This window comes from Sesamum indicum, linkage group LG9 (genome assembly GCF_000512975.1).
Source record: "Sesamum indicum cultivar Zhongzhi No. 13 linkage group LG9, S_indicum_v1.0, whole genome shotgun sequence".
In the NCBI taxonomy this organism is placed as follows: domain Eukaryota; kingdom Viridiplantae; phylum Streptophyta; class Magnoliopsida; order Lamiales; family Pedaliaceae; genus Sesamum; species Sesamum indicum.
In genome coordinates, this window is record NC_026153.1 from 1,662,901 (window position 1) to 1,677,629 (window position 14,729).

Consider the following 14,729-nt stretch of genomic DNA (forward strand, 5'->3'; position numbering starts at 1 on the left):
AGCTCAATAATTTTATCAATGCTCTAAACCCAATTCAACCAAAAGGTGGAGTGGAACTCAATGAATCAAATTTGTGATTCCTTTATCAAAAGGGTGAAAAGGTCTGTTGTTCACCTTTGCCTTGCTTTGATGCCCAGACTTCTATATATTTTTTTTACTTTAAATATGTACCTAGTTGTTGCATATAAATAATTAAATGTATATATTATTAATGAAACGCAGTTGGGTTTTAGCATTCCCATATTGAAAAGTAAGGCTAATGATACGAAATTCAATACAGGAGAACGTAGGCCAATGCCCATGTCGTCAATCATCTCCATACACATACATACCCTTATGCAGTATGTATACTACATCACCAAACGGGTCTACCCTTTCCAAATATTGTTATGATTACCTGTCAGTCGATTTTAACAGACTAACTTTTTATATATATAGCTCGGGATTTTTTTATATAAAAGACCCCTTCATTTGGACATGGGTTTCTTGATATCTGGAAAAGTGATAAATGTGATTCCACAATTTGCACTTGAGCATCATGGTTCAAGCAAGCCATCCATACTGTGCAATGCATACATTAAATCAGCTCCTTCCATTTCTCCCCTGCCTCTTATCTCCTTCACACTGACATATAGAAGTGGAGCTACTCGACAAGCTGATTTCCCTTGCAATGATCAATCAGGTACATGATTAGCTGTGGGTTATATAAACGGCCACCCATTAGTAATTTGAATAAGCATTCATTGTAACGCTAAATTGAATAAGCATATACAAAGTACAAGAGAAAAGTTAGCTTCACGGAGTATAATTTCTTTATCTATAAATGAAATGGAGTGAAAACATAAGCATTGGCAGGTGTAGTATTCAGCTCTCACGTTTCTAAAAGAAAATCAAAGTAGTTGATAGAATAAGGTTTGAGCAATTCAGCTAGAAATACCTTTGATAAACTCATACGGGCATTGTTTGCAGCCTTATATGTTTGTATTTCTGCTCCTTATTGAAGCACCTCGCACTCTCTGTCAAGCCTTTGGACAAGACTTGTTCCAGAGCAACAACACCTTCTTGTAATGCAGCATTAATCTGCAAACGTTAGAAATGTATGTAAATAAACTTTTCCATAATGGTAATTGCTACATAACATGATGAGTTGGGATTTTTCCTTGACCATCTACGCATGTGAAAACAAGTACAATTTAACTGCTACAGCAAATAAACCATGCCAAGATAATCCAAAGTTAAGTTTCTATGACGACAATGATGCCAATCTCAGCTATTTGTAAAGTGTTCTAGCTCTGTCCGCCCCAATACTCAAGGGACTACAGATGTAGTCAATGTGGCTGGGAGAGACATTGAAACTGGTCAACCCAGATTTGAAAGTAATTTATAAAGCCAGGAAGCGGGAGATTTAGCAATTAGCACATCCCCAAGAGCTCCTGCTCATCAAATTAAATATTTCATGATCTTGGAACAAGAAACAATGAGACAGCATGACCGCAAATCTCTTTCCTTTTTAATTCATTTTGCCATATGCAGATGCTTGATGAGGAAAAGGGGTTTCCATGTAAAGCCAAAAAAAATCTGAAAACAAGCAAATGTAAGCATAGAATTACCCTTCCTTGAGCTCTGGCATTGAACTTTTGGAGTAAGAACGCTTTTGGATCCATTTGACCAGGAGGCCTCCCTATACCTACAAAAGAATTACAATTGATTTACTTATTTATAGTTGAACTCAAGGTCAGCGGGCAGCGAAATTCTAAAGTTGGGGATCCAAACCTACCAATTCTTAACCGCGGAAATTCTCTATTCCCACGAAAATGATAGATCACACTTTTCAGCCTAGCAAAATGATAAAGTAAGGATCATAAAGCTCACCAAGGAGAGAGTAAAACCCACTAAAGTCTAAAGCAAGTCAAGTTATTGGTTCTTCTGAAATTATCATATATAGACCATACAGTAAATATTTCTGCAATGACAAGCATGCTAATTTTCAGGCAACATCAAACCCTACTGCTGGTGGCACCGATAATATGAATGATTAGACTCACAACTATGTTGTATCATGAAATATGCCTTGATTCAGTCAACTACTAGGAACAGTAAACTACTGCAAGAATCGGACCCAGGAACAGAAATTTGTAAGTCTCAGATAGCAATTATAAAACAAAAATTTCTTTATAGATTACGCATTAGTTGAAAGGACAGAGTCCAGGAAGACATTGATATATTGAATAAAGTGTTCTGGGTCATAAATCCTTATTCTTGTATGATAACAGCCAATGCCAACCACAACATACCAGACTGAAGGCCATGGAAGCAAATAAACAAAGTTGTTAAGCTAATGGAATTTTACACCATCTTCCTGTTAAAGTTATATCCTACGATTTCAGGCATAAAGTTTCTATTTCTTACCCATTGTGACTTCCATGATTTCCCTTAGGGTGAAGACGAAGAACCCCACAAGGTAAATCCATGTCATCATGAAACTAAAACAACAAAACATGATGCGTCAGAATTCAGAATGTAGCCAGCCAATCAAAAAGTGAGTATGGGATGCCAATTTCTCCACAAGACCGTACCACTAGCACCCGGGTAAGAGGAAGCTTATAGTAAGCTGCAAGCGGGCCACACTGCCAAAAAAATGAGAAGTACTTCAGTCACATGCCCACACACAGAGATTCTTCCTTAAGAAATTTCAATCTATTGCTTACAGATTCACCACTTAGATTCATGTAAGTCTGAGGCTTCGCCAAGAAAACTGGAACCCCATTGACGAAACCTGAAGGAAACATCCAAAATCCAGTCTCGTTATAAAAGTAAACACACAAACAAACTGATGAAGTTATAGACATAAGTAAAGTATGATTATACATAGAAATTATGTGTGACAGGCCTTTTCCAAAGATGGCTTTGCAGTGGACAGAGTCCATTGAGATTCCTTGTGATTTGGCAAATGCATCAACCAATTCAAACCCCACATTGTGTCTGGTGCCTGTGAATTTATCCCCTGGATTGCCCAAACCCACAAAAAGCCATGGTTGTGGATTCGAAAACACAGTGGAGCTGCAAAAGCAGCGCATTGGAAACCTGCTTAGAAGCATTTTTCACCGTTCTGCAACAATTTTGACGAACTAATTATAATTAGAAGAAAAAAGAGGATATCAGGTGCTCGAGGTCAAAGCTAATGGGATTTCCAGCTCGCTTGAAATGGCTCTTTCAGTTCACATGTTACTTGGTATGCTTACAGAGACATATAATTCTTATATATCATCAAAATTGCTAAAGACATGTCCATTGGCAATTCGGGACAAAAAGTCTGTGCCAGTTCACACGAAATTGTCAGAAAGGAATGCCCAAAATGAGAGGTCAAATTCACAGAAAACCTGCGGAAATAACGTACAGGAAAATCCTCAATATGAGCAATTCGAAATCTGCTCAAATACATAACAAATTAATCAAAAACTAAAAATAAATAAAAAAGCATCTATCCAAATCCCTATAGTAATCCGCTCCACGAAAAATATTGGGTTCATCCGGAATGCAATTGTAAATTCCTAACTAAGATACCTTAACTTGGGCATGCCAAAGCTTCTCACATAATTTTCCCTGAGAGAGCAGATAAAGCGAGACGGCCGCAAAATAGTAGAAGAGACGATGGCTAAAGTAAGCGGCAGGTCGGTGGTTCCCGGCGGCGAGCAGTGGCGCGTTGGTCTTTCAGTGAGCAATCTTGTTTAATCGGCAGCTGAAGAACAAAGATTGAAACGAAGACGCCTGGGGAAATGGGTGGGTCGATTTTTAACCCGACTAGTCGGGTCCAAATAAACGGGTCACATCTGTGAAATTGTTCGAGAGAAAATTGCAAGGAACCCCCCTCATTTTTTAATAATTAGAGTTAACCCTAATAACTTTGCAGTGTGGGCTTTGATTATTAACAACACTTTGTATCACTTGTTTTATATGCTATTCAGTATGGCCGCTATAATTCCTACCAAAATCATTATGGTGTGATTTGTATTTAAATTATCTCAAAAATATATAAATATTAATAGAGTAAAATATCACAATATATATGTCAATTACATAAATTAAGTAAATTTTGAAAAGGAAAAGGTACACTAACACAAAGTCGCAATATTTAGCGTTGTCCTAAAGTCATTGTTGCTTCCCAACATGCAAATATTAATGCTTGACTATTATAAATTTAAAATAAAACCTCATTAGCTCACAAATAGTGTTTATCAGATGTGTATGATCTCAATAAAATAAGGATCAATTCACAATCAAGTCGTTCGATCTTTCAAGCACATGTGGGAGTATGTATTTGAGAAACTTATATTACTTCTCAAAGTGAAATGTGATTTTTCAATGTGCGAAATGAATAAATGTGATGATTTTTAAATAATTGTAAAGAATTTGACTATTATGAAAAAATAAATTCCTCATAAAAAATTCATAATCATCATAATGTAATCATGTTAAATTAATGGGCTAAAATCACATAAAACATGACGACCAAATACGTATTAAATCACTATACTAATGAACCAAATAAAAATTAATTTAAGTAGGCACATTAAGTTGAAAAAAAAGAACTTAAATACTTTAATAATTAAAAAAAAAGTTAAAACTTGTTTTCAACAGCCCCATACTTCGAGATAAAGTTTGCAAGAGTTGTCCGAATAAAAATAGGGATGAACTTTTGTTTATATATGTATGTGCATATATATTACAAAATATAATAAATCATTATAAAATTGAGAAAATTTTATCTACCATATGAATTGAATTGCTAAAATGATGGGAATATATAGCTTAGACAAAGTTAATAGCATTAGCAATAAGAGTAATCAACTTACATAGTATGACTTGTTATCGCGTTTATAAATATTATATGAGATAGATGTGTTCAATTTATTGAAAAAATAAGACTAAGGAAATGGTCCATATAAATAAATTTTATTTGGTGTGTTGTACAAGTGATTGATTAAAAGAAACAATAGTCACGACTTGATAATATATAATTTTGTACCTATTCTTCAATGATTTGTATAATATAATAGCAATTTAATGCCAACATATTTAGAAAATATTAAACAATCCATCTTGTATATTAATGGTACTAATCTAGTGAAGTAGTTAGAGTGTAATTGACATGTATTATATGGTATATTTAGGGCTGGCAATTGTAGCAGAACTTGTTCCAGAAAATTGTAGCAGAAAATTTAAATAACATTGCAGCAGAATGGAGGTGGAAAGGAGAGAAGAAAGAGACGAGAGGAAATTCAGAAATGTTACTAATTGATAATGGTCTTTCTTACAACATTACAACTCTTTTACAAACAACTCTCAAACCATACAAAAGTGTAAGGAAGTAAGGCTGGAAAGGAATCTAACAACAAGAATTAAACAAATCCCCTAAAAACACACCCAAACCCAAGAAAAAAAATTAAAGAAGATGCTAAAAACACACCCAAACCCAAGAAAAAGAAGAACAAGTAAAATGCAACAGAGAGAAGGATTACCTTCAAGCAGACTCGTCGCCGTCCTCGTTGCCGACTTACCGTCCTTGTTGCCGTGAGTTTGGGACTAGGGTTCTAAGAGATGGATTTGGGGAAGAAATGAGAGGAGAAAGATGGAAGCCGTACTCGTCGCCGTCCTCGTTGCCGACCTGCCGTTCTTGTTGCCGTGAGTTTGGGGTTAGGGATCTAGGAGATGGGTTTGGGGAAGGATTGAGAGAGGAAAAAGAAATGGAGAAGAAACAGAAAGAGAGAAAGAAAGAGGAAGAAGAAACGAGAACAAGAGAGAGAGAGTGATGGGTTTTGATTTTGACTTTTTGTATTACTCTATTATTATTATTATTATTATTATTATTATTGTTATTATTATTATTACTACTACAACTATTATTATTATTATTATTATTATTATTTTAAACCATGAGATCAAATCATAAAATTTTTTACATAGATATAGTTGAAATTAATATATGTTTACAATCTGCAAAATTTATATATTTATAAATGTTAGTATAATATTGATTTAACTATCATCTTACATTGTTGAACAACATGGGTTAATCGGGGCATCAAAATTTAGATCAGACCGTTAGATATGATAAAATTTACAAAAAAACACATTTAGTAAAGTTTTAAACTTATTGAATATACGGATGTCGATATATCATACTCGAAACATAAGAGTAATCATTCAAGACGGTGTATCGTTGAATCAGCCCATGTGATTTTAAATCATACCGTCTGATATGATCTAATGGACACAGTCTTGTATATATTTAAATTTTATATGAATCAGGAGCCCGAATTTTAAGATATCGTAATTATTGATTAATTTTTTTAATCTCATTATATATAATAAAATAATAATTAGAAGTTCAACCATCATTATTATTATTATTATTATTGTTGTTGTTGTTATTGTTATTATTGTTATTATTATTATTATGAGTTTTAGCTTAATTCATAGGAATTACTAAATTTTGACATAAATTTATAAATAATAAAAAATTATAAGTGAATTACTTGTCAATTTAAAAAATGTATAACATAATACAAATATATATTAAAATTTAACATAAAGATATTATAATAATTTTAATTATAAAAAAAATTATAATTTACTAAGTTGTTGATTAAATTTATTTTTATATAAAGATCAAATGTATAAATAAAAGCACCATAATTTATTATTATCCAAAATAAAATGTATGATATTGATTAATAATTATAATATATGGTCAATTTAAATTATAAAACTAATCAAATATTAAATATATAAAGAATTCAAAAATAAAAAATATATAAAAAATATTCACCAGCTCGCTTCGAGCTCAAATTCGAGCCGGCTCAACTCATCTGCCACCCCTAGTATATTTGTAGTACATGAGGTATTTAAATGTGCCCAATATATATTTAAGTTATTGTAGTCCAAATCAAAAAATCATATTTTCACAAACTAGTAAATTTCAAAAGTTGAATATGTAAATATAAAATAAAATAAAAAATGATTTATTTATTTTAATATATAATAAATAAAGAATGTAGAGGAAAGAAATAGTCACACAATTGTTATCATCACAACTTATTGATTTGATTCACACTTAATATTCTTAAGACTTGTATTGAATCATGAAACATATTTATTTAAGAATGTGTTTCCTACAGCTCCCGCCAGCTTCAGCTTTTTTATCCTACTTTGCCCTAATTAGCATTAGCCCCACAACACTCATTTGCATCATCAATTCATCATCATCATGCTGTGCTGCACTCTCACCCTCACCCGCACTCTGTTGTGCTACAAATACTTGTACATTCCATTCGCCCCCACACATTCCCAACTAACAATTAGACCAAAATATCCTTTCCGCCAAACCCCAACTCGTGTGTTTTAGTGTGTGCTGTTCTGTGCCCCCCCCCCCACGTCTCTCTCTCTACATATACACCTATATATAACCCCAGAGATACACACACCACTGTGTGTGTGAGAGAGAAGGATATCATCTACTACTACTATTATTACATATATATATCTCAGCAGAGCGCCACCCCCTGGGCGACAAATAAACACACACACACTCAAAAACCCTAGTCTACTATCGCGGCCACGCTGCAGAATGGATGCCGAGTCGACTCAGGTTCAGCAAGCCCAATTGGCGGCCATTCTGGGGCCTGACCCCGCCCCCTTCGAAACCCTCATCTCCCATTTGATGTCCTCCTCCAACGACCAGCGATCCCAGGCCGAGTCTATCTTCAATTTGCTCAAGCAGAACGATCCCAACTCCCTTGCCCTCAAACTAGCCCACCTCCTCTCCTCCTCTCTACATGTTGAGGCCCGCGCCATGGCCACCATTCTCCTTCGCAAGCAGCTCACTCGGGACGACTCCTTTATCTGGCCTCAACTCAATGAATCCACTCGTTCCGCTATTAAGAACATTCTCTTGTCCTCAATTCAGAGTGAGGACTCCAAATCTATCATAAAAAAGCTCTGCGACACCATCTCGGAGCTTGCTTCTTCCCTCTTACCTGAAAATCAGTGGCCCGAAATTCTGCCCTTCATGTTCCAATGTGTAACTTCGAATTCCCCAAAATTGCAGGAGTCCGCCTTCTTGATGTTCTCCCAATTGGCCCAATTCATTGGACAACTCTTGATTCCCTACATAACTGATTTGCATACAGTATTCTTAAATGTACTCAATAATTCCCCCAATCCCGATGTGAAGATTGCAGCCCTGAGTGCTGTTATTAACTTTATCCAGTGCTTGTCAAGTTCGAATGATCGTGATCGGTTCCAGGATTTGTTGCCCTCTATGATGAGGACATTGACCGAGGCGCTCAACTCGGGGCAGGAGGCAACAGCACAAGAGGCTCTGGAGCTGTTGATTGAGTTGGCTGGGACAGAGCCTAGGTTTCTGCGCAGGCAGATTGTGGATGTTGTGGGGTCCATGCTGCAGATAGCTGAGGCAGAGAGTTTGGAGGAAGGCACTCGGCATCTGGCGATTGAATTTGTCATTACACTGGCAGAAGCTCATTTGCAGGCTCTTTGCCAATTTAATGAAGATGCTTTTGGATGTGGAGGATGATCCAGCTTGGCACAGTGCTGAGCCAAAGGATGAGGATGCGGGGGAGACAAGTAATTATAGTGTTGGTCAGGAATGTTTAGATAGGCTCTCCATAGCACTTGGTGGGAATACCATTGTTCCCGTGGCATCTGAGCAGTTGCCGGCTTATCTGTCTGCTCCTGAGTGGCAGAAGCATCATGCGGCTCTCATTGCACTCGCGCAAATAGCGGAGGGTTGTCAAAAGGTATACAAACATCTGTAAATATCTTACTTTTACCTGAACATTGATGACTCATTAAAATTGTCGTTTTCACGAAGTTGTTTCTTGCTTTAGAGAAATATTTTCTTATGTGGTGTAGTTGGTTGACGCTACAACAGAAGTTGTACCTGGCAAAACCTTTACCACCTATTCTTTTTTAGTGAGAGTAATTATAGATGGTAATCATTTGGTAACTTTCTGATTTAATTTATTGATTCTGACAGAGAATTCATTTCTTGCCCTGTATTATTAGTTGTGCATATAGAGTTTGTACGATGCAGAATCCTTTGTCCACAAAGGAACATTGCGGTGAAATTCATATGGAGATCAGTTCAGTGCCCATTTTCATATATATATATATATATATATTTACTTCGACTATTTGTTTCCTGTAATTAATTATGGCCACATCACCTAATCGAAATTGTAAGTTCCTCATGAAATGTAGTCTGTTGGTTGCCTAGTATGCATTGGTGTGCCAGTTTACTGTCATTTTCTTGTATAATTTCAATTGCTTGCTAGATATTAATGGACCGGTGTAGCTGAAAGTTAGAATATACTTTAGATTTTTGGTTTGTCAAAGGCATAAGGTTGCTTTCCATTTTGCTTTTGGCCAATTAGGAATTTTCTCTACATCTGTCAGAGACTATTACAGTTCCCTTGTTGGTTAACATAATTCATATTATGTTACTACTATAGGTGATGATTAAGAATTTGGAGCAAGTGGTGAACATGGTTTTAACTTCCTTTCAACATCCTCATCCACGTGTGAGATGGGCAGCTATTAATGCAATTGGTCAGCTCTCAACAGACTTGGGCCCAGATCTGCAAGTTCAGTACCATCAGCGTGTGCTACCTGCACTAGCCTCAGCTATGGATGATTTCCAAAATCCTCGAGTACAGGTTTGTAATTTTCTGTTGGTTATCAATTTGGAGCTGTCATTTTGTCTTTTCACATCAACTTCAATGTGAGCTTGATTACTGTTAATATAGCTGAAATGCCTGTTTTTTAATTTCTATGTTTGTGATGGTGTGCTTACTGCTTAGGAATTAGGACTTTAGGCTATATAGGAAGACAAGGATTCTGCTTTCTGCTCTGACTGTTAACATTTACTGGCGAGAGTATGGCGTAAATATCATGTCCTAATTTCTTTTTCTTGATCTATATTTTATTGGCTACCTTGTTTATATTTTTTACTTGTTCGTTATCATTCTGTAGGAAGAGATCTACAAATTGCTTATTAGGTAATGTGCCTTAATATCTAGTCATGATATTTGAAAAAATGAAAAAAAAATCAATTAATGCTATGGAATAATACACACTCCACGACCTGCCACAAAATTCCAGGAAACTTGATATTTTATTTATAATTCGTTACCTTGGCCTTTATAAAGTCGCTGGGCCCAATCTATAGGCTCTAACATGTGGTCATTTGACCACAGCTTATCTATGCACATAAGTGAAAGTGAGAACGGTGTTTGTTTCCTATACTCAGCAAAGGTGTTATTTAACTGTATTGTCTTTCAAGACTTACTTTAAAGCTTAAGAAGATACTTCAAATTGGAACATTTCTATATTTGCATAATGTGTTGAGGAAATTGCAGCATGACCATAATCTGTTCACTTTCTTCATGTAAAAGGGTAGGATTTGTAAGAATGTTTTGCTTATTATGCTCATATAATGTCATCTGGTAAACTTATATGTCGTGCTACTCTAATGTTGGACAACAATCAAAATTCTTTTCCTCATGCCAAATAATAGCCTTTTGCGAACAAGCTTGGCTAGTTTGCTCTGGGATGCCTAAAGTGCATGGAGGATTAGGAGTACACCGTTTGAAATCTATAGTGGCAGTTACTTGTCAACTTGTATCCAGTTGTTGATCTGTAGGGAGCACATTTGGGCCTGAATACAGTTAGCAATGGTGTAATCAGTTACAGGAGATTGCAGGGTGGCGGTACTGCATGCTATTTGTTTTTATGTTTTGCAATGTAATTAGTATTCTTAACTTGTGTTTCCATCATTGGGACCTTGTGTTAGTCAAAGTTCTGTTTCTGATGCTGCGCACTGTGTGCCTATATCATAGTTATAATTTTCTATCCAAACAATAACTAATTGCTTCATTTTGCAGGCGCATGCAGCCTCAGCTGTGCTAAACTTTAGTGAGAACTGCACCCCAGAAATTTTGACACCTTATTTAGATGGGATAGTGCACAAGCTGCTTCTACTTCTACAGGTGCCGATGAAATGAGAACAAAAAATTTGCTATCGCACATGTATGGAGATTATGCTTGTGTTAGAGTTATATGAGAATCCTAAATTGATTTTTGTCTTACAATTTGCAGAACTCCAAACAAATGGTGCAGGAGGGTGCCTTAACTGCATTAGCTTCAGTCGCTGATTCATCTCAGGTATACCATTCTTGTAATCACTATTTAAATTAATAGTTTGGTTGCCTTTTCATGCTTGCTGAGTCCATTAATGGAATGCATCATCACAGGAACACTTCCAGAAATACTATGATGCAGTTATGCCTTACTTGAAAGCTATCTTGGTGAATGCCACAGACAAGTCTAACCGCATGCTTCGTGCGAAAGCAATGGAGTGCATCAGCTTGGTTGGAATGGCAGTTGGAAAAGAGAAATTCAAGGAGGACGCTAAGCAGGTGGGTGCCTAAAGATCTAAGTTCTGGCTTGTTGTTTTCTTGGCTTATGTAGTTTCCCATCCTATATTCTTCCTGTGCTTCATGATCACGCAATGTTTACTTTGTTATATTTTCTCCATGGGCATGATATGTTTTGTTTTTGATGGCCTAACTAGTATTGTATTTGGTTGTCAGCAGCTGTTTTTCAAGCTTATCACGATTGTCATTCTGATGTTAATTTCTTTAATTATTTGCAAGGTCATGAAAGTGCTTATGTCATTGCAAGGATCACAAATGGAGACAGATGATCCCACCACCAGTTACATGCTACAAGTATGCTGTTGTCCCTAGAAGTGCATGGTCCTAATGCCTATCGAGAATTTGATATCCAACTTCTAACTATTTCTTTTGTTCTATTCTAGGCTTGGGCCAGACTTTGCAAGTGCTTGGGGCAGGAATTCCTTCCCTACATGGGTGTGGTTATGCCCCCTTTGCTTCAGTCTGCTCAGCTAAAACCTGATGTGACCATTACTTCCGCTGATTCTGACAATGAAATTGATGAATCAGACGATGAAAGGTGTCCTTTATTCTTATATTTCCTTATTTGTGTGCTTAAAATGTCTTTGCTAATAGTGAACAATGATGAAATTACTTCACCCTATTGACGCTTTTCGTAAAAGCATATGTAAGAGATGATGAATGTATCTTAAAAACTTGGTTTTGTATTTTTGTGATATTGCAACCAAATTAATTAGTTTCATTTTTACTCATCTGCCTTGGAATACATACTTCTGGTTGTTTTTTGTGAGGCGGCCATGAATGATACTGTTCTGATGTGATGTGGGGGGTAACAATGATTAAGTAGTTCTTTCCTTCCATACACTTTCTCTCTTTTGTTAGACTTAATTTGATCAATTAACTTTACAAGCATCTCTTTTTGAACATTTTGTGACCTCATTAAGCTTCTATTGTATCTATAAAGATACTTTGGGCAGAGAGAACTTCTTGCAGTGCAATGGACTTGACTCTTATGCATCATTAATTATGTAACCCAAAAGAAAAAAGAAAAACATCAATTGTCTAGCTATTTGCAAGGAAGAAACTATGACTTTCCTTTGTCTGCTCTTCGGTATGAGAGTAACATTCTTCTAGACATGAGCTCCAACAGATTTTCTATGCATCTGGAAGAACCCAACTTGATCTTGTTATAGTTTGTTTCTCGTTTTCAGTTTCTTTCTTCCTTTCCATCCGGTTAATAAGAAACAGTATGCCTTTTCACCATCTCGATCAGTACTTGGATTTAATACTATAAATGGCGAACCGTACCTGTGTACTTTACATCACTTTCACTTAATTGTATCTAAGATTAGTATTGACATTTCTATATATTGCAGCATGGAAACCATCACCCTTGGGGATAAAAGAATTGGGATTAAGACTAGTGTCCTAGAAGAAAAGGCCACTGCTTGCAATATGCTGTGTTGCTATGCTGATGAGTTGAAGGAAGGTTTTTACCCGTGGATTGATCAGGTTAGTGAAAGACCATTTATTTTTGCTTAACACCTCTGATGGTTGATCTCAATTTAAAGGTGTCATGGTGCATTCTGATTGGTGTAGGTTGCTCCAACATTGGTTCCCCTTTTGAAATTTTATTTCCATGAAGAAGTCAGGAAGGCTGCTGTTTCAGGTATACAGATTTTGCTTAGCATATTTTCCAGTATACAAAATATTGAAATTGCTAATACATGTTTTGGTTTTAATTGTTTATTTCTAGCTATGCCGGAGCTATTGCGGTCTGCAAAATTGGCCGTGGAGAAAGGGATTGCTCAGGGCCGTAATGAGACATATGTTAAACAGCTGTCTGACTACATAGTTCCTGCTCTAGTGGAAGCATTACATAAGGTGCGAGTTATAGTTAATTATATAACTATGAACCTTTTTTTCTTAATGGCCATAATTGTTAGTATCTGGGATGAAAGATATAAATTATCATGTCATGCAGGAACCAGACACAGAGATATGCGCAAATATGTTGGATGCTCTGAATGAATGTCTGCAGGTGGGTAACATATTTAGAACATTCCCCATGTCATACGTTGACAATTTTGAGTTGACTTACTTTTATGGACTTGCTAAAATGTAAACTCAATTGCTTCACCTTTGTAAACTGTTCAAATTTTGTGCCAGTACATGCTAACATGGATACTTAACTTTATGTAATTTGTTCTGTCCTAAAGTTCTGGGACAAGGTAATCTAAGTGTACAATATATGGATATTATATGAAGTGCTAGTTACAGTTTTGACATTCTCTCTCATGTGGTTTTGTGACTTTGTAACTTATCTATGAGCGCGTGAATGGATTGATGGTTTCTATAAAGGTCTCCTTGTAATTTTCTGCACTTCCTTGGTTATCATATGCGTGGCTGCCAGATATCTTTTATTAGAGGTTGTAAAAGCAGGTGCTTTGTATACAATTGATTGGATGAATCCTACTGCATTGTGAGATCAGATTACAAACTTTCAGTCATATGCATGGTCAAGTTTTGAATTGCAACAAATTGTTGAGAGGCCTTACAATTTGATATATATAAGATTGGTTGCAAATTTGTAAAGCCCCATGTATTTAATGGGACTTCATTCTCTCAAGTATATTTGAATATTTGTTAGATCACTTAATGAGCTTCACTTTATCCATCTTTCACCATATAATCTTCTCTCAGATTTCTGGACTGCTTCTAGATGAGAGTCAGGTTAGAAGCATTGTGGATGAGATAAAACAGGTGATCACAGCTAGCTCAAGTAGAAAGCGAGAGAGAGCTGAGAGAGCCAAAGCTGAAGATTTTGATGCAGAAGAAGGAGAACTGCTTAAAGAGGAAAATGAGCAAGAAGAAGAAGTATTTGACCAAGTTAGTTCGTTACACTTGGATGTTCAGGATAAAATTGATCATATCGAACTTCTTTGCTTGTTGCTGAATCACGTAAAAATTCAATATTTAGAATTTCTATTTCTATTTGTCTTGATGGTTCAGGTTGGTGAAATATTGGGAACACTAATCAAAACATTCAAGGCTTCATTCTTGCCTTTCTTTGATGAACTGTCATCATACTTGATGCCCATGTGGGTGAGTCCAACCTCTTCATTCCTCCCTCCTAATTTGTTGGGGGGGAACGGTAAAAAATTATCTGATTAAGAGAATTTAAACATATTTGGAAGTCAAGCTATATACGTTAATTTCCACTTGCTCATGATTGAG

General features: G+C 36.0%; 2 protein-coding genes across 7 annotated transcripts in view; one reads left to right on the top strand and one right to left on the bottom strand.

Moving 5' to 3' along the window:
- Positions 244 to 5,805, bottom strand: LOC105170191 (peptidyl-tRNA hydrolase, mitochondrial-like). Of its 6 annotated transcripts, none has more exons than XM_020696834.1 (10): positions 5,520 to 5,805; positions 3,565 to 3,768; positions 2,891 to 3,109; positions 2,709 to 2,776; positions 2,577 to 2,627; positions 2,410 to 2,483; positions 1,778 to 1,836; positions 1,611 to 1,687; positions 938 to 1,080; positions 244 to 655 (listed from the first exon to the last, which is right to left on the bottom strand). In XM_020696834.1, the coding sequence occupies exons 3-9, from the start codon at positions 3,096 to 3,098 to the stop codon at positions 949 to 951; spliced, it is 669 nt and encodes a 222-aa protein (XP_020552493.1). In that variant the 5' UTR covers positions 3,099 to 3,109; positions 3,565 to 3,768; positions 5,520 to 5,805; the 3' UTR covers positions 244 to 655; positions 938 to 948. The 6 variants fall into 6 exon arrangements, with proteins under 6 accessions (XP_020552493.1, XP_020552491.1, XP_020552492.1 ...); XM_020696832.1 differs by having other exon boundaries at positions 244 to 694; positions 3,565 to 3,739; positions 5,520 to 5,804; XM_020696833.1 differs by having other exon boundaries at positions 244 to 664; positions 5,520 to 5,804.
- Positions 7,474 to 14,729, top strand: part of LOC105170192 (importin-5-like) — a gene marked incomplete in the record, with an annotated part of 9,794 nt that continues 2,538 nt past the window's right edge. The window contains 14 exon segments of the mRNA XM_011090852.2: positions 7,474 to 8,538; positions 8,540 to 8,816; positions 9,531 to 9,734; positions 10,962 to 11,066; positions 11,176 to 11,241; positions 11,331 to 11,495; positions 11,733 to 11,807; positions 11,897 to 12,051; positions 12,869 to 13,004; positions 13,092 to 13,161; positions 13,249 to 13,376; positions 13,477 to 13,533; positions 14,196 to 14,381; positions 14,505 to 14,597. Of these exon segments, the coding sequence (XP_011089154.1) occupies positions 7,628 to 8,538; positions 8,540 to 8,816; positions 9,531 to 9,734; positions 10,962 to 11,066; positions 11,176 to 11,241; positions 11,331 to 11,495; positions 11,733 to 11,807; positions 11,897 to 12,051; positions 12,869 to 13,004; positions 13,092 to 13,161; positions 13,249 to 13,376; positions 13,477 to 13,533; positions 14,196 to 14,381; positions 14,505 to 14,597 (2,628 nt within the window).